Source organism: Protomyctophum parallelum (genome assembly GCF_964188405.1).
Source record: "Protomyctophum parallelum genome assembly, chromosome: 17".
Taxonomy (NCBI): Eukaryota; Metazoa; Chordata; class Actinopteri; order Myctophiformes; family Myctophidae; genus Protomyctophum; species Protomyctophum parallelum.
The window spans coordinates 11,920,725-11,945,733 of NC_139719.1; the positions used below are offsets into that span (position 1 = coordinate 11,920,725).

Consider the following 25,009-nt stretch of genomic DNA (forward strand, 5'->3'; position numbering starts at 1 on the left):
TAAAGTGAAAGCTGTTAAAGGATTATAGTTCACCCAATTCCTGAAAAAAAGCTAGGTCACGTTTTGGACATGGAAGGTTTCCACCCGACAGTGACGGTAGGCTGTGTACAACCTGGGTGGAGCCTAAATGAGTGGAGCCTATGAATGGGTGGAGCCTATGAATGGGTGGAGCCAGTGGACTGCCGTCGTTCCAGTTCGTAGCGATGATTACATTGTTCTAAGGGTGCAACAGTTGACAATTAAATCAATCTAAAAAATAAAAATACTACATTTTGATTCAATCTTTGGATGGGGGGGTTGGATTTCTTATTCTGTCCTTTTCCATAAAAAATAAATAAATGGTAGCATAAATGAGCCAAAAAATACAGAAAAAAGCCAATCTACAAGCTCACAACGAGTCTTATCCCGACTTGTTATGTCTTCGTACGTAGAGCGGCTATTTGGGTATTTCTTTGTGTATAAAGTGTTAAGTAGGGTTTTAGTGGTTAATCAGACTAATCAATTTAGTTGATTCAAAAATAATCGATTCGAAATTTTGGGGGAGATTAGTTTGATGAATAATAAAACATATTGATCAAAATCGATTACTCGGTGAATAAAAAAAAGTAATCAATAGAATAATCGCTATGAAAATGGATGGATAGTTGCAGCCCTACATTGTTATTCTTACACACAGCATGTAAGGCACTTACTCAACAGCTTCTCATCACCATAACAGGAGTAAAAAAAAGAAATAGCACCATTGAACTTGTATCTTTGAACAACAGATACAAAGGCTATCCCAATAAATATTAGGTTTCATACTAATCCCTTTAGTACCACATGATCCCTACTGTCCATATATTCTGGGCATGTGATATTAGGCAAACATCAGGCAAAAATAGGCAAAGGTAAAAAATAATATGCAAACTCACAAAGTGTGAGGTTATCTATCGGCTATTTTCGGCAAGGGCATTTGGGTGTAGAGGAGAGGACCTAGTATTATGGACCCCTGGCGGTCAATGAACTATACTGTATGGATGGTTCAACACAGACAGCGCAACTACAGTAAAGGCCTATTCATATACTCCAGGTAGGCTACTCACCTTTTCGGGGTCTAGTAAAAACTCCCGTTAGTCCGACCCATTACTAACACTATCCCAAACCCTAACCCTAACCTTAGTCTTAACTGGCCACATACAGTAGGTGTAGGACTAAAGGGATGTCAGACTTATGGGCAGTCCCATATGTGTTGGGCTGTGCGGTGAATCTCTTATCACCTCGGCGTGAGTCGAGTATGAATAGGTCATTCATTTAAAAAATGTGACAGTTGTACAATGGAAATGTAGCAACGTGAATGACAGGCCAATTAGTGCTGCTGTGGTCTTATAGCAGTTCCCCAGGCCACCACATCAATAAAAGGCAGCAACATTTTTTATATAAAAATAATTCTAAAATCAATTTGTTTATCAAGTTGAAAATGAAATAAAAACAAATTAGAACTTTTCCGTCACAAATTGTGACAAAATCATGCATATACAGCAACTATTTCCTGGTGAATATTTATAGGCAATCAAATTATGAGTAGATTGACTGATTTATAGTAGTTTTAAAGAAAGTTTAACTAAACTTTTAGTATTAAACTGGCCATATACACAGCTGTCCCTGAGCTTATACCACTTCTAATCACTGTAATCAGAGATACTTTACCATTATAAAATACTGTATCTGCATGCGTGCCTAAGTAGGCTGTGTAAGTGTACAAAATATTATTTTCTACGCATGACTTCACCCTGTCTCAAGAAAGCTGCATGTGACACAATGGGGGGAATGGTTTTGAGTCTTTTCTCTATAATATAGAGAGCATTATATTATATTATATTATATTATATTATATTAAAATGCTTCATTTATGCTCCGTCGTGTGGACGATGTTGTGCAAGGAAATATAGGATCTAAAAGCTCACAACGCATCGCATCTGCTGCCGTTTATCAACGTCCAGTCTGGGGACCGCCAGAGGTCCAAACGGACGCTTAAAGGTCTGTAAATTAGAGTTATATAAACATCAAGGATTGTGTTACTCCACCCCACACAGAGATTTTACAAAATAATCTTATCAAATGGGGGTCAGTGGTAGCCTGACACTCAGCCTGAATCTCCCATTTCGTTTCACTTTTTACCCATTATTCAGACTGAAAGCCCTTCCCACGGCAGCCGTTTCTGGGATGGCCATTGCCAAAGCGGTAGTCTTCAGCGATTGGTTAACCAATCAAAATAGTAGCAAAGCAGATGACGTCGTTGTCAATGTGGCTAACCCGGTTGCTAAACCGAACAAACACGGTCAACGAGCGCTACTAGCATGTAAACAAACACGGTAAAATATGTCGGATGACGATGTTTCTAAAACCTGTCGTTCCTGTAAAGAAACCATTTATCATAGGGCGATTTAATAGACAGATTCATACAGTCGCAAGTTACCACAGTGGGGGCAGCCATGTTTGTTGTTTGACGTCATACGGTCGCAAATGGTTGAACCGACGCTGTCACGCTGATGGCCAATCAGCTGCTGCATCAGATTTTCGACCGAGACTAACACCGCCATAGACCAAGTCACCAGACCTGAACCGCCAGAACATGTTTGTTTTAATGGCCGTGGGCAGCAATTCAGGGCTGGAGCCAGGCTAGGTCGTGGCCTAACCAAACTGGTGGTTCTTGAAATGAAAAAGGCATCCGCGACGTGTTGTGAGCTTGTTGATCGGTTCTTTTTGGTCTATGAAGAACTGGGGTTTGGCGCACACAGGTTTGGCATGTGAGTGCGACGAGCCACATAATCACCACCTGTCCCCTGTACGGACCACCCATCACCACCTGTCCCCTGAACGGACCACCCATCACCACATGTCCTCTGTACAGACCAAAGTTCAGAGGCTGTTCAGAGACTCCGAGATTTGAGGATGATACATGATGATACATTTTTGGCACGCAGCACCTTTGTCGCACGAAGTTCGAATCGGGCTTAAAGCGTCAGGTGTTCAGATCCACTCTGAACCTTTGCCCTCCTCGTATCTACTGCTGCTGCTGTTGCTGCTGCTCGCCCTGTCCCTGTCGGCCTTATTGCTGCCGCCACTGGAGTGTTTGGATGCCTGCCGCGAGGGTTTGCGTTCCCGCTGGGGTTTGCTGCGGGTTCCGCCGCCGTGCTGCTGCTGGCCGTAGGCCTGGATCGCCACCTCCAGCCGCTCCTGCGTCGTCGGACGCCCGCCGTCGGGCGACTTCTGTGGCGCCTCGCGGCCATCCCCTCCCCCGATCCTGGCGGCGGTGGTCAGGTTGTCGTCGCACTGCCGCTGCTGCCGCTGCCCCTCCTCCTGGGCGATGTTGACACGGTTCTGCCGGCACGCCATCTTGGCGGCGCTGTTGCTGCCGAGCTCGGTGAAGTGCAGCGGCTGCGACGGGTCGTGGTGGTGCAGTCCGTTGGAGACCAGGAGGGGCTTGTTGACGGCGATGTTGTACCCCGGCGGAGCCGAGGCGGCGCTCCACGTGAACGGGGGGTAGCTGCCGTAAGACTCGCCGCCGGCCCCCGCCGCCGTCGGCCCCTCCCTCCCCTCGTTGGGTGGTTCCGTCAGGCCGCCGTACAGCGGGGGTCCGCGGCGGTCGCAGGGGAGCCCCGGGGGGCCATGGTGACGGCGGCGCGTGCGCAGGATGTCGCAGATGGTGCCCAGGCCCAGGTGGAGCATCTCCCACACGTTGAGCGCCAGGCAGAGCAGCGACACGCCGTACATTATGCGCAGGAAGATGGTCTTCTCCGTCGGCCGCGACACGAAGCAGTCCACGCTGTGAGGAGGAGCACGACGATCACAGTCAAGACTTTACCGTCACATCACAGGCTTACAGTTTACTGTCACATCACAGTGTAAAGATGAGGGTGAAATGTGCTTTTTCATGAGAAGAGAGAGGATGTAAGTTAGAGTAAGAGAAGGAGAGAAAAGAACAAAAACGGGTAAAATAATCAAAAGATATTCAGAAAGATGTTCAAATGTAATATCAGGTAGCCTATATACACATGATATTTACTGTAGTGTATAACACTGTTTCTCAACGTCTGGTCCAGGGCCCAGGGCTCCAAATGGCCTCTAACTGGCCTTTCTCTGCTGGCAGAATGAAGCCAGGCTGCATGCGGCAACACAACTAAATATATCACACTCGCCTTGACTGTCTGACCATCACAGTGACTCTGGATAGTCAGAACATCTCGGAGGCGCAGGACAGCTGAACTTCGGGATTGCCAGGCCCTCCCGAAGTTCTGAATGATGTCATTTTGTTATTTGCCAGCTGAACTGAAGACATTTTGGCTGTTTGTCTGGAGTTTGCAGTAGGCATGTAACGATAAAGTAACTGCATCGAAAAATATTAAAGTTTTTAATTTAATTTAATAATCGGTATCGATACAATACTTGTATCAAGTACTTGTGCATTGTATTTAGCGATTTTAAGGAAAAGAGTGCCCCCACACGGTAACTGTCATTTCTCAACCATTTCGGACGTGCGGTGGCTCGCTGGAAACCGGAAACCGCCGCGTTCCTGGGGTCTGGATGTTCTGGGGACCCCCCAGGGACCGCCACACGGTAACTGTGTCATTTCTGGACCGTTTCGGACGCAGGGCGGCACCCTGGGCGAGTTCCTGTGGGTCTGGAACTTCCGGGTGTGATTTTTTTCTAAATAGTTAATGCATCAATTTTAAATCATTGAATCATATTGCTATGAATGAACCAATATGGTCCATGCATCGTATCAACCATGTATCGTGGTACGCATCGTATCGTTGTTAAAATGTAACATTACACCCCTAGTATGAAGCTACTTTAACCCATTCTGACCGTGCACCCATTTTGGTGTTGGCATCATGTTATGCTTTAGCTATTGAAAAATAGCAGATCTACAAGCTCATATCGCGCCACCGAGTGGCGCGATACGAGCTTGTAGGTCTGCTATTTTTGAAAAATCGAAGAACGACTGACATTTTTAGAATCTGATCTCGGGTCAGAATGGGTTCATCAGACCAGTGTGTGTCCAGTGGAAAACCTCGTATGAATCTGATCTCAGGTCAGAATGGGTTAAGGGTCTATTTGGACCCCCTGGTGATCCCCGAACCCCACGTTGAGAACCAGTGTTTTGTTTTCTTCAGAACATGGGCATCATCACCTGTGCGGGCAGGGCAGGCCCTGGCACACGTAGGTGGCGGGCACCCTGAGGCCGTAGAGGGCGTACTGTCCCACGAGGAAGGCCACCTCCAGCAGCGAGCGCACCAGCAGCTGGACGACGTAGATGCGCATCAGCCCGTCCTCCTTGATGCGCTGGCGCCCGTCGTGGCGCGCCTTGATGCCCGCGGCGCCGCCTCGCCGCCCGACACGCCCGGGCGCCACCCCCCCGGCGTCGTCATCGCTGTCCAGCTCGTAGATCATGGGGTCTTCCTCCTGGTTACAGTACAAGAGCAGACGCTCTTAATCCAGAGCAAGAACAGAAACCTGGCAATACATCAAATACATAAAAATAGTCATCATGAATCATACATAAGCTAAGAACCTAATAGTGGAATATCTATATAATGAAACTGGTTAAGAGGCAGTGGTGGAACGAGTACTCAAATTTTTTTACTTGAGCAAAAGTATCAATACTGCAATACAGTATGTAAATACTCTGTGACTTAGTAAAAAGTCCAGCATTCAAAATTTACTTGAGTAAAACTACCAAAGTATTGGTATCAAAATGTACTTAAAAGTACCAAAAGTAGAAAGCACTATCTATGCAGAATGTCTCATTTAAAGTTTTCAAATGTATAAAAAAATCCTTTGAAAATAGCCGATCGACAAGCTCACAATGTGTCGCAAGCTTGTAGATCAGCTATTTTCAAATGACCGAAATGTATAAAGTGGTAATATTAGTAACTAAAGTTTTCAAATAAATGTAGTGGAGTGAAAGTACAATATTTGGATCCGAGATGTAGTGCAGTACAAGTAAAAGTATTGGAAATTGGAATTGCTCAAATAAAGTACAAATACCTCAAAATTGTACAGTACTTAAGTAAATGTACTTTACGCCACTGGTTAGAGGTGCAGTGGTTCAAGTATTATATTATTCACTTCCAAATAAATAAACAAAAATATGAAAAGAAAAAGGAAAAAAGATGAATGGGAAAATCATGTGTTTGATCCTGCCAGTAGCATATGCTTGTCTCAAAGATTAAGCCATGCATGTCTAAGTACAAACGGCTTGCTTGTACAGTGAGAAATGAGAACTGAGAAAGGCTCCCTCTCCTGAATCGAACCCTGGTTCCCGTGGAGGCGGCACGTGTCTACCTAGCCTGGTTAATAAACCAGACCGAATCAGCCGTTGGCAAAAAAAAATTGCCTACCGGCGGATTTCGGTCTGGAGAGGCTCAATTGTACGCCCATTTTCTACACACGAAAACGTGTGCACCCAAAAGGGACACGGTATGCAATATGGGCGGGCTTTGGTACAGTGACGTTCAATGCTTGAGACCTTTGACTGACAGTAGCTCTGACCAATTGCGTCAAAGAGAAAATGTTTCCCTGGAAATGAAATCCAAGCTGAGCCTCCCCAGACTAATATCCCGCGGATCCGTGCGATATTAGTCTGGTTTATTAACCAGGCTAGTGTCTACCTACTGTAGTTACGTTTTACTCACATTAGTTACTTTTAATTAACCCATTTTGACCTGAGATCAGATTCTAAAAATGTCTTCTACATCCTGACAGTTTTCTGAAAGGTCTGTGTTTCTATGTCAGTCGTTCTTCGATAAAAAAAAAATAGCAGACCTACAAGCTTGTAGCGCGCCACTCGGTGGTGCGCAACAAGCTATCTTTTAATAGCTAAAGTATAACATAATGCTTAAAACACCTAGGGCGGCCCAGGCCGTAGCGTAACGGTCTGGGCACCGGACTGGTGATCCAGTCGCGGTGTGCCGCGGGTTCGACTCCCGAACCCGACACGGCCTTTACCGCATGTCATCCCCCCATCTCTCTCCCGTTTCCTGTCAGCCTACTATCTGTCCCTTAAAAAATCAATAAAAGGCGTAAGCCGCAAAAAAAAATATCTTTAAAACACCTAGGGCTCCATTTTCGTCAAAACTAAACCCTATATTTACTATTTTGCAAAACATTTTTGAATAGTTAAAATGACCAGTCTACAAGCTCACAACGTGTCAATGTAGATTGGCTAGTTGAACTATTCAAAAATGTTTTTCAAAATCGTAAAAGGCAAAGAAGTTTGGGTATAAGGGGTTTAGTGGTGATGGAAATGGAAATGGAGCCCCTAGGGCCTTATTTTTGTCAGTGCTAAACCCCTTATCCCTAAACTTTCTTTTCTACAAGCTCACAACGAGTTGAACAATTTGAATGTTTTTCAAAAAAGTTAAAATAAATAAAAAATAGGGCCCATAAAGTAACTTTACACAAATTGTAGATTGGTAAGTTTGTGTGTGTGTCTCCATGGGGAGAAAAAAAAGAATGGCCGATTTTTCAGCGGAACCATAAAACCACGCCCACCCACTATGCCCCATTGCAGCCCCCCCACTGACCTGGTCCTCCTCGGCCTCCTCTATGGCCCTGTGCTGCTTCCTGGATCCCAGGTATCGCTGCTTCTTGTCTCTGGCCTGGGACGTCCCGTCCGCCGAGGCGCCGCCGCCGTCGCCCAGGCGCTCCTCCGTGCGGGCGATCTTGTTGACGGCGTAGCCCAGGTACATGAGGGAGGGCGTGGCCACCAGGATGATCTGGAACACCCAGAAGCGCACGTGGGAGAGAGGCGCGAACGAGTCGTAGCACACGTTCTCGCAGCCCGGCTGGCCCGAGTTGCACACGAACTTACTCTGTGAAGGAAAGAAAAGTAATATAAAATGTCATTTATATATACACCACTTGTCACAGAGAGGGCTCACAACGTCCTTTAAAACAGCATAAATAGCAAACAAAAAGCAACAGAGCACAATCGGTAAAGTTTATCTCAGAAACAAGCCAGAGACACATGACACACATGGAGGATATAATCAAAGGGGCGCATACGTTGGTCTCGACGTACTATCAGTCCGACACATGCGTGGCCGGTTCAGACTCACCCGTGGCTCCCGACATGCGTTGCCAGTTAAAACGTGGCAACCTAGCGTGGCTTCCCTGTGAGGTTAGGGTTAGGTTAATGTTTGGGATAGGGGAGGTTAGGGTTAGGTTACTGTTTGGGATAGGGTGTCGGACTAATGCCTGTCGGACTGTTATACATTCAGAGAGACTTTCAGGAAATGTTTTAGAGACCTGTTTGTGGAAGAGGGGTTTGCATCCTTTGATCAAATTTCAACTAAATATAGTCTACCTAGACCACACTTCTACAGATTTCTGCAGGTCCGGCATTATGTGAGCTCTATATTACCTGGCTTCCCTAATAAGCCTAATCCTAACCCTATTGATGAATTTCTGTCTTTTGACCCAATGACTAAGGGCGCCATTTCAATATTATATGATACCATTTCAAATTCGAGGCCAGCACCCTTAGATAAGATAAAGGCCGACTGGGAACATGATCTGGGGCTCACACTGTCTGAGGAAGTGTGGGATTCTGTTTTCTCTTCTATACACAGGTCCTCTCTCTGTGCACGACATTGCTTAGTGCAGTTTAAAATAGTCCATAGAGCTCATATGTCTAAAGCTAAACTGGCTAGTATTTATCCTGACGTAAGTCCTACCTGTGACAAGTGCAAGAGCGGTGATGCAACTCTGTTCCATCAGTATTGGATGTGTCCAAAATTACAAGCATTTTGGGGGAATGTGTTCAAGACTCTGTCCAACATTTTACACCAAAATCTAGACCCAGATCCCTTAATGGCTCTCCTTGGCACTGCTGGAAGGGATGACCTTCCTCTAACACGCATAGAGTGTCGTATGGTCGACTTTGCCTTATTGCTCGCTAGGCGTGCCATTCTGCTCTAATGGAAGGATGCTGCCCCGCTCGTGCTCCGTCAGTGGCTTCGTGATATAATGTCCTGTCTCGAGTTGGAGATATTTTCCGACTATCCTTGGGATTGTGGGTGGGGGGTGGGTGGGTGGGATAGGGGATGGAGTTTTATTTTCATATTTGATATGTCTCTGTTTAATGCTTGCCCCTGGGTTTGTCACAAAACTTTAATAAAAAGATTTTGAAAAGAAAGAAAGACTTTCAGGAAGCTGGAAGGGTATTCCAAAGTCTCTGAGCTGCAGAAGCCTACCGAAAGGCTCCGTCGCCTTTAGTTTTTTTTGGTCAGTCCAGGCGGGGAACGAGCCCTGACCAGCAGACGTACGTACCTGCTCGTCGTAGTAGATGGACTCTCCTCCGACGGCGGTCAGCACGATGCGGAACACGATGAGCACGGTGAGCCACAGCTTGCCCACGAAGGTGGAGTGGTTGTGGATCTCCTCCAGCAGCCGCGTCAGGAAGCTCCAACTCATGGTGACGGAGGGTGAGTCTCACACCACCACGCCTAGGGCTGTCACCAATACACATTTAAAAGGTGGAGAGAAGGACTGCCGTGATTCTTTGTTATTTTTTGTATGTGTCTATGGTGTTAACGTTACTGTAATAGGTGTGGTTAGACTATTGAAATATGTCTTCCCTGTGTATTTTTGGTTTCTCAAAAGGCCCAGGTCAAAAGACAGTGCCCCAATCGAAATGACAGTGATACAGTGACATCACAATATCATCCCCTCCCCTAAACCATCCCCTCCCCTTTATCATATAACAACAGCTGTGGGTGCGGCTTTAGTTCAGGTGGATCACCACGACATCACCACCCACCAGGCAAACGAGGCATCCTGGTGAACTGGTGGGTGTGGCCACATAAAACATAATTTTAACACTTTCTGTACTCTTTCTTTGGAAAAATAAAAAATATCTCTCCTAGTATAATCGTAGTACCTGATGATCATGATTTAGGGGGGGGGGGGGGGATAAATCACGGCACTCCATCTTTAACATTTAAAAAGCTCTAGATATTGTGATAATACTGTATACCGTAATAATACCGTAATAAAATATACCGAGTTATTCCTTCATTAACCAAACAGAAAAAACAAAAACAGAGTGGTACTGGTACTGTAACTCATTTAAACTCCATTATATAACACTAAGGATTTTACAGGATTTTTCCTCTGGAGCCAGAGAGATGTTATCAACACAATCACAACAGAAATGCAATGGAAATGTCGGTACAGCAAACCGTGAGGTCAGTCTGTGTCATATACCCAATGTGCTTCTAATTTACAACTCTGGGCTGTAGCTATGATATTCTTTTATCTAATATTTTCCTATCTAAAAACAGCTGTACGCCTATGAATAGCCTACTGGCAGTGGTGTAAAGTACATTTACTTAAAATCTTTAGGTATGCACAATGAGTACTTTTACTTTTGGTACTTTAAGTACATTTTGATGGTAATACTTTTGTACTTTTACTCAAGTACATTTAGAATTCCGGACTTGTAGCGGAGTATTTCTATATTGCAAAATTAATACTTTTACTTGAGTAAAAGTACTTTTTCCACCACTGCTAAATAGTGGAAAGAGGTCTGGTTTTCAGGTGGTTTCAACTACAGTACACATTCCTCCATTGTCACGATTGAAGGTGAGATGTAAAAAAAAAAAAAAAAAACTTTTTCAAAAAGTTTCCATCAATATGGAATGATATGATATCTAACAGGTGTTTCTAATGTTATTGTTTGAGTGTGGAAAATTCCACTACAAATAAGGAAATTAGGTGAAAGAGAGAGAGAGAATTAACTATCCTCCCAACATCTGTGAGTGTGCTGTCCGGTCGAACATGTGATGATTTATCTGTGCTCTTTCCTCCAGTCACGCCTTTGTACTATAAACCCAAAAGACTGTTGTTCAGCAAATAAAATAATATGAGCACCACCTAACACGACCAAATAAAAGAATATGAGCAACTAACATGAGCGGAGAGCAGTTTAACTGTTGTAGTGTCTAGTGTATACACAGAGCCGTCACGCAAACCCAAACGGCAGCCAAGATACCCCCGGCCGTCTGAGAGTTGCTCTGCACTGCAGTTTGTGCTGACAGTTGAGCTTTGCAGCTTAATGGCTGACTGGAAAAAAACGAAGTGTTTGTAAATGCGTCAGGTTTTGTGTTTTGTGCGGCGCGCGTGCGTGTGTGTGTGCACGTGTGCGTGCGTGCCCATGTACACACACACACACACACACACACACACACACATACACGTGTGTGTGTGTGTGTGTGTTTGCTTGCATTACTACAGTATACTTGTGAGGAGGCCCAAATGCCTCCATAACTTAAGTATACATAGTAGAATTTGATAAATAGACAATGTGAGAACCATTTTACTGGTCCTTAGTTTCATCGTTAAAAAAGTTCAGTATACCAACCTACTTGTTTAAATTATATCCTTGTTTTATTTGCATGCAACGTTTTCTTTTGTTAATGGTACAGCAAGATACCAGGGATGTGCTCTTTCGGAGCGGGAACTTTGGGGGGCCGGTAACATACGCACTCTTTTGTATGCTATGGTCTTATTGACCTATATGTGATTTGGAAAATACCAATAAAGAAACTTTGAACAAAAAAGTCAGGTTGGGTTTAGGGTTAGCATTAGACATTAGGTTTAGGGTGAAAATAGCCGACCAACAAGCTCATTGTAGATCTGCTATTTAAGGCTTTAGTGTTTTGGTTAATAATGGCACAAAAATGGCAAAAATCAAATTCTTAAAAACTGTCATAAAGTATTGATGTCCTCATAAGTATAGTTACAAACCTGTGTGTATTTCTGTGTGCGTGCGTGCATACATTAATTTGAACAAATAAAAAGGGCCATGAGCTAAATGGGCATGCCTCCTTCATTGTGAAACACATGCTTGCAATTAGCCAGGGCACACTGCCAGCAGAGCCATACATTATTGTTACAGCTGTGTGTGTGGAAAATAGACCACCAAACAACATTTCAGTCAGCAATCATGTATGCAGGTATACAACACAGCCTGTACACACACACACACAGACACACACAGACACACACACACACACACGGACCACCCTCAAGGACTCCTTGAGAACCAGTGAACCACTACTCTATGCCATCTTCAAACACAAAGAGATCAACATCTTGCCTTTCCTTTCCTAACCACTTGAATCCTAGCATCCGTCACCAAACGGCAGGTCTACAAGATGTCACAGCATTGAAATATTTAGTGTAGCTCTTGGGAATCCTGTCAGCTAAGTATAGTGTTTTAGAGGCCAAGGATGGGTGTCAGTTGACCTGTCCCAAACACCGCTAGAAAATGATCCCAGACCCAAGAGTTCAACACTTTTAATCCCTGTCTGAGTGGATTAATCTTCGGTTTTTGTATATTATTTAATTAATCAAACTTTCTTATTCACATAATGTTTGCCGAGATCATTCTATGATCACAGATCGGATATCCAAGTGATCCCAATCCCGTTTCTTGGTTTTGAACTACCCTAAATCCAAATGTAATCCACTCCAATAGGGATTACAAATTTTGAACTCTTGTCAATGGCCTTTCCTCAATTGTCACCATTAGGCTAAAATGTCCACTTGCACACAAGATATCTCAAAATCGAATTTCTATGAACTAATGGTTTTAATCAATTAATAAAATAAAAAAAATTGGTATCCATGCTTCTTGCTTTCTGTCACGTTGAGAAGACATGCGTTGCCAATTTGTAGATCAACTACTTTCACTACACGTTGGCCTCAGAAAAGGTATGGTACTTTAGTTGGCTACGGTGTTCAAGTGGTTTGTCTTACGAATCAAACCTTGGCCGAGGGCCCTTCATCAACATTGCAGTTCTCATGAAGGGCGTCCATGGAGTTTTGTGCCCGGACAAAAACACTGAGCTTGTGTTGTGATCCCTTGAGGCCACCTGACCACGCATGTCGAACGACACTTGGAGAAATGTTTCTGACAGGTTTCAGACAGGTTGGCAACTGTCTGCACTGCAGGCCATTCGGGCAGACTGTGACCTTGTGACCTTTCTATTACAGTGGCCAAACATAAATCGCTGGCTGCCTTCATTCAAAATGTACGGTCGGTGTGTGTGTGTGTGTGTGTGTGTGTGTGTGTGTCTGTCTCACTCAGATCGCACTGCCACATAGACATGTGGCGTGCTCCATAGACTTGAGCGTGCACATTTCTAGTATTTTACACTGACCACAGTGTGAACACTCCAATAGGGATGCATATCAACGTAACGTTAGTACATTGCTGTCGTTTACTGACATCAAACTTGGAGAGGAGAGACACACGTTTATCCGATCACTCTTCAACGTGGCGTAATAGTTCCAATTAATCCTAAGCGCAATGATTTGAGATAATCACAATGATTTCTTGGATAATATAGTCATAATCATTTTCATGTTGAAAAATATACATTTTTCAGATCTGCTATGAAGTGCTCGATCCTGATTGGATGAAATTGGTATCCTGACCCGAAAATGTATTTTCTTTTTATGATAGAGTTGGAGAGAGAGAGCAGTCAGAGCACCTTCGAGCACATCAAAGTGTCAAAGGGTAGAGGAGATTATGTTTATGTCTGTGTGTGTGCGGCTGTGCGCGTGTTAGTCCGGATCTAATATCACAAACCACTGGGAACAATTGGTGCCAATATACATACTTAGTGATCTAAACCGACTGTTTACCTGAATGTGCATACAACATTACATTTAAGAATATAGAGCATTAGTTAATTGTATGTCTCTTATTTTACCCCGCTTTTAAGTTGTTTATTAATTATTTCTGTGAACATAACCATGTGATCCCTTTCTTTGTATCTTAGTTATGTACTCAACCTATTGGTTTTATACCTGTATATATGTTGTTTGTATGTCTGCCCTCGTGGGGAAAGATGGTGGGTGGGTGGGGAGGATTGGGAAAGGAGTTGTGGGAGAAAATATAAAAACAAAGAGTTGTATTTTCTTTCTGTGAAACTTGCATGATGTCATACTCTTTGAATAAAATGTATTAAAAAAAAGAATATAGAGCATATAAATCTGGTCTTTTGATAGCCTTCACTGTACACTGTACAGTATAGTTATGGACACAATGTTGTTCATGCGGGGGAGGGTGGGGGGGGGAACAGAACCCAGAGAAAAATGCCACAGGCTGCCAGAGACATCATGCCTTTTATGGTCCGAGACATACACTGTAGACAAGCATAAAACTCACTGTTCCACCAAATTCCATATTTAACATTTAACTAATGATGCCTGCCAAGATGTAATCTGGAACGAATTAATAACACGCACGCACGCACTTAACACTTAAGTCATTTGGGAGTTATATTTGTTTGTGACTCACTGTGTTGCAAGCCAGCAGAATCAGTCTTCATTTCTATGCCCACAACATACACAGAGTAGTGTCATCACAATACTGGAATTTCTCATTCCAATACAATACCTTGAAGAAAATGTGCGTGGCATTGTCATACGATGAAGTATAAGATAGGGCTGGGCAACATATCATATCATATGGGATTGTGTCCATAATTACATTCTTCTCCATGTTCCCCCAGTAACAGCCTGCCTTGGCACACCAACCCTTGTTCTATCCCACCATCCAAGAAAGCTGTGATTCCATCCATTGTTTATAGCAGCCCTCCATCTTCAGACATTTCATCCCACTAACAACCTCAATTAGAATGATTAGAATGTGATTTCAACTTTACAGTAAGTACTCCCCCAGATTGAAAATAAGAGAAATGTGCAAGTTATCGGATAAAAGATTAGCTGCAAATATGCCACTGGCTGAACCAGGTTCTGCACTACCTCCCAAGTAGCCTGGGAGGCATACCATTTTCGGGTTTCGGTGTATCCGACAAGTATGAATGAGAGAAGTTACTTCTTGGAATAATTTGTTTGTTATATCCATCTTTTATTCCAACTCGTACCGACTGGCCTAGACGGAAAATAAACAGAGGGGACCTAAACAAAGTGACGCCGAAAAACCAGAACTCAACTACTGCTACTTGGACGGCAGAGATATTCACTTTGAACTTAGTTCAGGCAATACCTCTTGTTAGTTCAATGAGGCTTCACACACTGGATATACAGTAGCTCCCAAACTAATGTATTCAAAGGGCAACACTTTCACCTTTTAGGTCTTCACCATGTCCAGGCTAATGGTTTATGACAGACCCCTCAGAAGAGCACACGAAGCCTGAGCAGGCGCTGAGTAGGCTATGCTCTTCTGAGGGGTGGAGACTGGGGAGACAGGAGGGTTTGATTTGTTCCTGTGATTGGTCTTATCTATGGGCTAGCCTGCTTCATTTGGCTCACAGGCGCAATTGCTTTGTCATTAGTCAATGACTTTGGTATTGAACTTGTTTCTGTCTGTCAAAAACAGTTTGACTGATGAAGCGTTGACCTTTTGTTTGGATACATGTGTTTGGGAGCTAAAATACAGAGTGCGGATATTCATACTTTTCTAATACCTGTTCCTACCGGGTCTACATTTCTCAAAGGGAGACGTCCTCCAACCGCCGCAAGTTGTGGTAGTTTTACAGGTGTCGTATTAAGATAGTAAAGATACTGCAAAATAAAGTTCAGAATTGCAGTTTTAAGACCAGTTGGTGGGTCGGGTAATTGGGTATGGTAGATTAAAAACAAAACCAAAGCTTTGAGAGTCTAACAAAGAGTAAGAGATCTATGTTGTTGTTGATCTATCGGAATATGCACGTGAGTTGAGGCAGTCAGTCAATCAGGAGGTGTGGGGGGGGGGGGGCAGCGGCTGGGAGGAAAGACATTAGATTTGAATGAATTGATTCTGACATGATATATTGGCCTCCATCTGTGGCGAGCTCCGATGCAAAGTCAATCTCGTCGTGCTAATCAGAACGAGGCGGGTCACCCCGGCATCAGCAAAATATGAGGCGAGGGGGCGAAGTTAAACTCCACTGTGTACACACGTACAGTAATTCAACAGACAGTTTGGTCTACGCAGGGATAACTGAGAAGTGGAGAGATTTATTTATTTTGCCTAGCTACTGTTAGCATTACCTCTGTTCTGCGTAATGTACTTTATGTGCACTAAACCAGTTGCATTATTAAGGGGGTTCCCTGCAAAAAGAGTTGTTTACTATCACTGTAGTCAAATTAGTTAATTAATTAGATAATTAATTCAAAGTTACTATTATAACAATATGTTTCAGGATCCCTGTACTTATCCCCTGATTTATTTATCATATACCATTTTGATTGCACAATTGAATATCATTTAAACAAAAAAAAAGGACCGGGGGCCCATTGTCTAATGAGTTTTTTCTTTTAGTTTTTAGTTTAACATAAAATAATCTGACCCTTATGGGTCTGTAACTCTGAGATGCTACAAATGCTAAAGGGTCCATTTGGTCCATTTGTACACTCAGAGTTAAATTAACATTGACTTTACAATATAACTTGGGGTCTCAGAGAGAAATGCCATTAAATGGGCGTCCGTAGACTAATGCATGTCAAATTGGGGGTCCTTGAAATTAAAGTGCCGTAGAAATCTTCTCTTATGAGGGTCCCTGGCATAATGTTTTCAAATGGGGGTCCGCGGACTAATATGTGTCAATTTGGGGGTCCTTGACATTAAAAAGTTTGAGAACCTCGGCTATAACCAAGTCTCCTTATCAGTGACTCCTCTCTCCTCATCGTCCAAGGAAGAAGATATTTGTGCACACCCGACAGCACTGTGCCCGTTGGCCACTTATGACCGACCCCCATAACACATGTAATCACAATCACCATCATTAATGAGCGCTCAGGACCGACAGGGATGTCACAAACACAGACAAGGCCTTCCCTGTTCCCTCATGTACAACAGTACACTCTGTTTTACAGAGAGAAGACAAGAGTCAGCAAGATGGTGTCCTTGAGTTAAACAGGCATACAGTACACACACACACACACACACACACACACACACACACACACACACACACACGTCATAAAAGTGATGGCACTTAGTGCCAATGCCTCATACTGTACAATAAAACTCTGAATTAAATTAAAGGTGGTGTAAGGTGATAGAAGTTATTACATTTTAACCCATTTTGAACTGTGAACGCATTCTACAAATGTCTTCTAAATTGTGACAATTTTCTGAAAAACCTATGTTTCTATGTCAGGGGTGTTCAACCATTTTCATGTCAAGGACCCCCAGAATTATCTGTATTTTGAAATAATTCACAACAAAATGTTGGAAACAAAAAAGAAACAAAGGGGACCCATAAAAATGTGTCCGCGACACACAAATATGTCCCAACCCTCTGTTTGGGAAACTTAAATAGACATGAAATACATTTTCAGGTCAGTCAGGGGACCAATGCCATCCTATCAGGACAGAGAACACCCCCACAAAGATAATGTAATAGTGTTCCAGGTCCAATTTTGTTGGACCTGGAAGACTTTGTTTCATCACTTCCAATTTAACATGTCTATCCCGTGTCCTGTGGGAGGTTTGGCCCAGGGGTGTCATAGGGCAGTGGTTCCCAACTTTTTCACGTCAAGGACCCCCAAAATGACACTAGCCCACGGACCCCCATTTGAAAATATATGCCATAAGAGAAGATTTGTATGGCTCTAGCAGTCATTTTCAGTCATTTTCATTTCAAGGGCCTCTGTTTGACCTGAATTAGGCTACGGTTCCCCATTTAATGGCATTTCTATCTCTGGGACCCCAATTTATATGGTAAAATCTATGTTAATTTAACTCTGAGAGTGTACAAATTGAACCAAATGGACTGTTCCACTCTCTGAGTTACAGACCCGTAATGGTCCAAGCTGGGGACCACCTGGAACTCCCTCAGGGGACCCCTAGGGAGTCCTCTGTGGGAGTCCCAGGGGTCCTCGGACCCCACTTTGGGAACTACTGTCATAGGGTATCTGAAGGTGGGGGGTGAGCGTGGGGAGGGGGTGAGCGTGCATTAGTGTGCACTCGCGCATTATTTTTCTTTTGCCATCTTTTTGACCTAATTTGAACCAGAGTAATCTAGTAAGAGAGTGGCGACACTAGCATTACTCTGATTTGAACATAATCAACGGCCAATAGACTTTCATATAGGGGAAACCGAGTTGGCCAATCGCAGCAGGGCTTTTCTAACTGCGGTGGGATCATAACGCATCGCAGACATCAGCCAGTCAAAGTGGGGGGGGATGACATCACAGATCTGTGAGAGTTGGGGTGTCGCATCGTACTCATCCATATATGGGTGTGATGCCCATGGTTGGGCCACAGCCAGAGGTGATGGTTATTTGGGTGTCCTTGGCTTGGAGGAGTTTTGGAACGACTGCTCTATCCTCTTTGGAAACGAGCACTTGAGTATACTGTAAATAAGGCCAGAGGTGGAAAGTACATGTACTCAAGCACTGTACTTTACTACAATACTGAGGTATTTGAGTATTTCCGAAACTTTTACTTCTACTCCACTACATCCCAGAGACAAACTTTTACTCCACTACAATAATTTGAAAAAATTTAGTTACTAAAAAACTTTAGTTACTAGTTAGTTAGTTATTTGGAGATTTTAGAAAACACACATTAACCATTTCAGCCCTATACACATTTCGGCCATTTGAAAATAGCAGATCTGCAAGCTCACAATGCGTAATGTGAGCTTGTAGATATGCTATTTTCAAAATACTTTAAACACATTTTGAACTTGTGAAATGGAACATTCTGCAATATGAGTACTTTTACTTTTAGTACATTTAGATGCCAATACTTTTGTAGTTTTACTTGAGTACATTTTTTTATCTGGGACTTCAACTTCTAACGAAGTAGTTCTACATTACAGTATACTTTTACTTAAGTAAAACATTTGAGTACTTTTTCCACCACTGAGTAAGGCAATAAACCCCCCAACTGTTCCAGAGGAACTGCTCATATCATGCATCTGCTCACACGAGCAGATGTTACAGTCTACCATTCATTGTCAATGAAAGCCAGCGACATGGAGATGCAAAGATGCATCCGACGTTTAGCTGCCTACAAAAGATACTAAGATAAAGCTACAAAGATCAGCTTCAGATACAAAGATTCTAAGCGACAACTAATTATGCTGAGAATCTTTGCATCTGCCCGTGTGCACACAGCATAACATTTGAGGTTACAAATGAATAGTGATAATAATAAGAAGAAATACCAGAGGAACATTATGTGGGGGAGATAATGAGGAAAAGGATGGCAAGCTCAGATGAATTAAGAGAACGGAAGGAGTGAGGATGGCTGGCTGACTCAGCATGTGTGGCCAGGCCACTGATACACAAAAGGCTTGTGTCATATCTCTCTCTCACACACACGCGTGTATGCATTGCACACACACGCACACACACTTTATCAACAAAATGAAGCTGTCACACATTCCTCGACTGTACTTTGACAGAGCTTGGCATTCACGTGAGAGGAGAGCGTACCACCAGCCAGATGCAGCCTAACTGAAAACACACGCGTCCCAAATTAAGCTCACTGTGGAATCTGCCCGAGAGAAGATAGTGATACTGTATAACAATGAACAGTCTCTCCTGCACGCACAGGTCTCACACAACATTTATTCCTTTCTACAATAATCCAGTTCAGCCTTGTTTCTTTTAGCAGCGGTGCCCCGCGGGTCTTGTTTATACACGCTGCTTGGCTCTGGCGCACAAAAGGCTTGAGTAATGATAACTGTGGAATTCTTTACCATAATTGCTATTGTTAGTCAATGTCTTCTTGTGTTGAACATTGCATGAGAGCTCCTTGCCGTTAGGGCGAGTGCCCACTCACATCATGACAATACATACTTCTTTATCAGAAGACGGGAAGAGACGCTTCCTTTGGCCGTAAAAGGAGATAAAATACTAGAGACCTGAATAGCCTCTTTCATTGCCAATAACGATTCTGAGTAATGCCCTGCAGAATACCAGTCCAATTAGGGGTGGGCGATATGGAAAAATACCACAATATTTCTCCAAGCTTTATCTATGAATTATCTACTATACACACAAAATTTGTTCATGTGTTTTTTAACAGTACAACCAGCTAACAAAAACGAAAAGAATAACAGACCATTTAGACCAAAATACTACGAGTTACGTTGCAGCGCACTATGGGAAGAAGGAAATTGCGGGAGTTGACTCCACATGTAGTAACGGATGGGTTATTAGTTATTATTATGTGTCCTTATTAGTGTAGTGTAGTGTAGTCAACACGTTATACATACATACACACTGCCCGGTATTTGCTCCGATTATGCTGTCGGGGAGCATTTTTGGCGCTGGCCGACAAAACCCCTGATCTGACGTTAAGCGGTGCCCAAAAGTTATAGATCACAAAGGCTTTGCAGGTAGAGCACATGACATGGCTAAAAATATATATAATTTTAATATAAAAAACTATTTTTGCATCTGCCGCTTGAGATGACCTGAGATGACTTGATTGATTGACATAAAAAAGGGCCTGTCAGCTCAAACACACAATGCAATAGTTGTTGTTGCGTACAATCATCAGTAGCAAAGTCAAATACCAAAAATAAAAAGCCTACCATTTCCCCCCCCTCTATTTCCCATTCCATGTGCGTTTGTCTTATAGTTTCTCTGGCCTCTGTACTACTGCCACCTACCGTCCATTCATTGTATTACACAGTGGGTGAAAAAAACACACCCCTTAAGACTAAACCCGACCAATCAGAGGTGTGGCTTTCAGAGGTACCTTTGACATGACATTTTGTGTGTGTGTGTGTGTGTGTGTGTGTGTGTGTGTGTGTGTGTGTTTCGATGTGCAGGGCGTTGCTGAAAATGAGCACAAGAAAGGTACCTTTCAAAACCTATAGAAGTCAGCCCTGCGAAGGTAAGTGTGTGACGTCACTGCCGTGTGAGTGTGTGTGGGTGTAGTGTGTAAGATGGTGTTGTGGGTGTTGCAATAGAGCACCGAAGTCTGACGTCACTTTCAGTAGAGGGCGTCAGTCCCCAGGTTCATGTATTTTTTTAGTTGCATTGAAATCACCATAGGAGGATTTTTAGATTGCTTCATATAAGAACTGTGTTTGAAAAATGAACATGTCATCCCGGCCGCTTCACTCATATGGATATGAAGAATCAACTGACTGAGAGAAAACGCTAATGTTACTGCTGCTGAATTAGTTAGATTTTCGCTAGAAGCAGACTGTATCATATATGAGTGACTGACTGTTGCAAACGATACAGAGACACCTCCGTGACAATAACGCCGAGACAGCTTGTTTATTTTTGGACCACAACGCTTATAGTAGACGATATTAAGATCACCCCATGTTATTCTCCATAGAGAAATTACTTCCGTGAACCAGGGGAATCGAAGGGATGAGCGAGTTACGTCAGGACTTCGGTGCTCTATAGCGACATAGATGTTGTGGCTTTGGGTTTCTTGCCATGTGTTGGGTACAAGTTCTCTAATATATAATAGAAGGTATCTGAAAAGGCATTCCGTGAAGACATTGTATTGTCTCTATAATATTTATCGCCATATCGCCAGTTCAATGTGATACTTTTTATTTTTTTATTACAAAATTAGAGTAGACCATCTCCACCTCTTGTGTTATTACAATTTAGGCATTTAGCAGACGCATTTAGCAGACGCTCTTAATCCAGTTCTTCTTATGCCAATTCCAAAATTTTTTTGTCGTCTTGTCATTGCTGCTCACCTGGTGATGATATAGGTAAGGAAATGTCTGCCAGGCAAACTGGAGCCGGAGGTTTGATGAAACGCATTGAAATCAATGGTGGACAAGTATGAACATATGTGATCAGTGTTTTGATTAGCGGGAGTTTGACTTAATGTTTTATTAGCTGCCGATCAGGCCTACTTCATCTCATTATGGGCCATAATGCCAATAAAAGCGGTGCAGGCGTGCACACGCGTGAATGTGGGGATTTTGGCTGTTTCTTTAAACAGTTTTTAAACTGTCGATTAACGCTAATTTATCATAGGCAAGTAGGCACTGGCCTACTTGGAACAATGCAAGTTAGAAATGCATTCCCCACCCAGTTATTATATATGTGTCCCTTTTATGCCCATATATGGGGTTCTTTAGTTAGTCTAATATGCAGATGTCAGAACATTATTTGTGATGTCAGGACAAGCCAGCTCCATATACGGAGCCTGTTCAGAGCCCGGGCAGAGGCCTTTTGTGGCGGTTCTGGACAACAGTGGGTCTGACCGACTCGACACCGGGCACTACACTTCCTGTGGGGGTGTGGAACGCGCGTGTCGTATTCGAAGTCGGTGGGGTGAACGGTTCTCGAGTTACGTGGATTACAGACGTGCACACGTACTGTACGTACACATAGACATAGACATTTATAGATAAGACTAGAGTGGTGCCCATTTGGCACTGCCACAGGCCTACTTTGAACGATGCAAGTTGGAAATGCATGCCCCACCCAGTTTTTTTTTGTCTTTTTTTGTGGACTGTGATGATTTATTGACAAGGAGAGGTTTTACTTCTTCTTGGACACACCGACTGTGCGACCACGGCGGCCGGTTGTCTTGGTATGCTGACCGCGCACGCGCAGACCCCAGAAGTGCCTGAGGCCACGGTGAGCTCTGATCTTCTTCAGCCTCTCCAGATCTTCTCTCAGCTTGTTGTCCAGACCGTTGGCAAGGACCTGGCTGTATTTGCCGTCCTTAACGTCCTTCTGCCTGTTGAGGAACCAGTCTGGGATTTTGTACTGACGAGGATTCTGCATGATGGTCACCACCCTCTCAACCTCCTCCTCCGTCAACTCTCCTGCCCTCTTGGTGAGGTCGACGTCGGCCTTTCTCAGGACAACGTGGGCGTAACGTCTGCCAACACCCTTAATGGCAGTGATGGCGAAGGCAATCTTCCTCCTACCGTCGATGTTCGTGTTCAAGACACGAAGAATGTGCTGGAACTTCTCGGGGATGACTAGAGACATCTTGGGAGCAGGTTATGTGCGAAAAGAAGGCCTCACCCAGTTATTATATTATTTGTGTCACTTCTTTGTCAGGCATACCCAAATGTGGAGTCTAAGCATATGTCAGAACAGTCAAGCCCAACCCGATAACTGCTATATTTGGAGTTCCCAACGACGATGCACCAATTACCTCTCCCCAAGCCAATTTCATAGCTTTTGCTTCACTCATAGCGAGGAGACTTATTCTCGGCAATTGGAAATCTGATAAACCTCCAACATTTACAAGTTGGGTCAAGGATGTTCTATCCTATACCATTGGAGAAGCTCAGATACAACAGGTTCAAATCTCGCCAGAAATGTGTAAAGGCTTGGTCCCCTTTCCTTGAATTCACCCTTTCACTGTCTTCCGACTCACTGTCTTTTGATGATTTGTCCTAAGTGTTTTTCCTACATGTAATTTGGTTCACTGTGTAGCCCCTTAATCTAGTGAAAGGCTAATTTTATTTTATTGTATTTATTTATTTCATTTATTATTTATATCCTTTACTACCTTTATTTTATTTTATTGTTGTTTTTTTGTTGTTGTTCTTGTTGTCTTGTTTTGTGATGGAACCGGGGAGGGTGGGGTATATGTGGGGTTGTTTGTCTACAAAAATTGAAAATCTTATAAATAAAGTTATAAAAAAAAAGAAAAAAAAAGAACAGTCAAGCTCCATATATGGAGCTCTATGGGTGATCAGGTGTGATTAATTGGCTAATATGGGCCCTGCGCAGAGCCTGGGCAGCGGCCCTGTCCAGAGAGCTGTAGAGCGGTGCCCGTTGGGAACCGCTCTACTTGGAACGATGCAAGTTGGAAATGGATGCCCCACCTAGTTATTATATATGGAGTTATTTGTCAAGCATGCCCAAATATGGAGTCTATGCAGATCAGAATGATGTCAGAACAAGCCAGCTCCATATATGGAGATATAGGGGTGATGCAGGTGCTGGTTCTGGACAACTGGCTACTGACGGACTCACCGACGGACTCAACACCGGGCACTGCACTCCCTGTGGGGGAGTGGAACGCATGTGTTGAATTTGAAGTTGGTGGGGCGAATGGTTCTCGAGTTACGTGGATTAGAGACTTGGTGCATGTATAGATATATCGCGTCGGGAACTTGGGGCACCCAGCTTGGAACTGGGACAATCCTAGCTTTGGTGCATAGAGTTAGGAGTATGGTTAGGAGGAGGATGTCTCATGGTAATTTCAACTTCCTACGCACACATGAAAAGCGCTGTCGACTTGTGTCGAGTCGCGTCGACTGCTACAAAAATAAAAAGAACACTTTCGCTAAACTCACCAATATACAAAGACGGTTTTGTGGAGTTGACAGCCTACTTTCCCTAATGGACACACACTGAGCCCCCCACCACACGTATAACATTTCAAGGAAGAAAAGATTTTAGTTACTCCACTGCGCCCTCTACAGTTCTTCATTTCAGGTGAAAAGTTTTCTGGACAAAAGGTGCATCTTAGACGTGTGGTGTGGGGGCTTAGAGTGAGTCCACTAAGGAAAGTAGGCAAAACTGTCTTTGAAAGTATTATTTTAGTTTTTGCGCCAGTCGAAAGGCAGTGCAGCCTTTCATGCGTGCGCAGGAAGTTGAAATCACCATAGCGTTAAGGAGACGTCATCCTAACGCTATGGACCAGAGCCAGCACAATCGCAGTCAAACCAGGACGTTCGGTCACCGCAGGTCTCCCTCATTTATTCTTTTTATATTTTTTTTATCCCACGATTTGTAACCCATTTTTCACCCCTGTGTCAATTATCTAATGTGATCCTGGGCTCTACCCTCCGCCAGCCTAGTCCCCATATATGGGGGACATGGGGAGAGCAACGGACTTGAACTCATGCTTCCTTCATGCCTGAGTGTCCAAGGTCTCCCTCATTTAATTAATTTGGCCTGAACATTGTCTCATTAGCCCTCACACACCCTCAAAAAAGGGCCCATATGGCCAGGTTGTGTAATGTGCCATGTGCTCAGGGTGCAGACTGATGCCTCTAGCTGCTAACACTGTGCATGAATGATTGTC

The 25,009-nt window shown here is 43.6% G+C and overlaps 2 protein-coding genes across 2 annotated transcripts in view; both read right to left on the reverse strand.

The window, feature by feature from the left end:
* Positions 1–2,919: 2,919 nt before the first annotated feature.
* The window catches only part of LOC310874117 (gap junction gamma-1 protein-like), a 34,369-nt gene continuing 12,279 nt past the window's right edge, over positions 2,920–25,009 (reverse strand). Inside the window, exons 3-6 of the mRNA XM_083786796.1 lie at positions 9,319–9,500; positions 7,572–7,859; positions 5,177–5,448; positions 2,920–3,808 (exon numbers count right to left, since the gene is read on the reverse strand). Of these exons, the coding sequence (XP_083642922.1) occupies positions 3,013–3,808; positions 5,177–5,448; positions 7,572–7,859; positions 9,319–9,462 (1,500 nt within the window). The 5' untranslated portion in view covers positions 9,463–9,500 and the 3' untranslated portion in view covers positions 2,920–3,012. The remainder of the gene's footprint in view (positions 3,809–5,176; positions 5,449–7,571; positions 7,860–9,318; positions 9,501–25,009) is intronic.
* On the reverse strand, positions 22,487–22,966 carry LOC310874047 (small ribosomal subunit protein uS13-like). The gene has a single exon (XM_083786715.1). It carries the CDS (start codon positions 22,951–22,953, stop codon positions 22,495–22,497), a length of 459 nt encoding a protein of 152 aa, XP_083642841.1. The 5' UTR covers positions 22,954–22,966; the 3' UTR covers positions 22,487–22,494.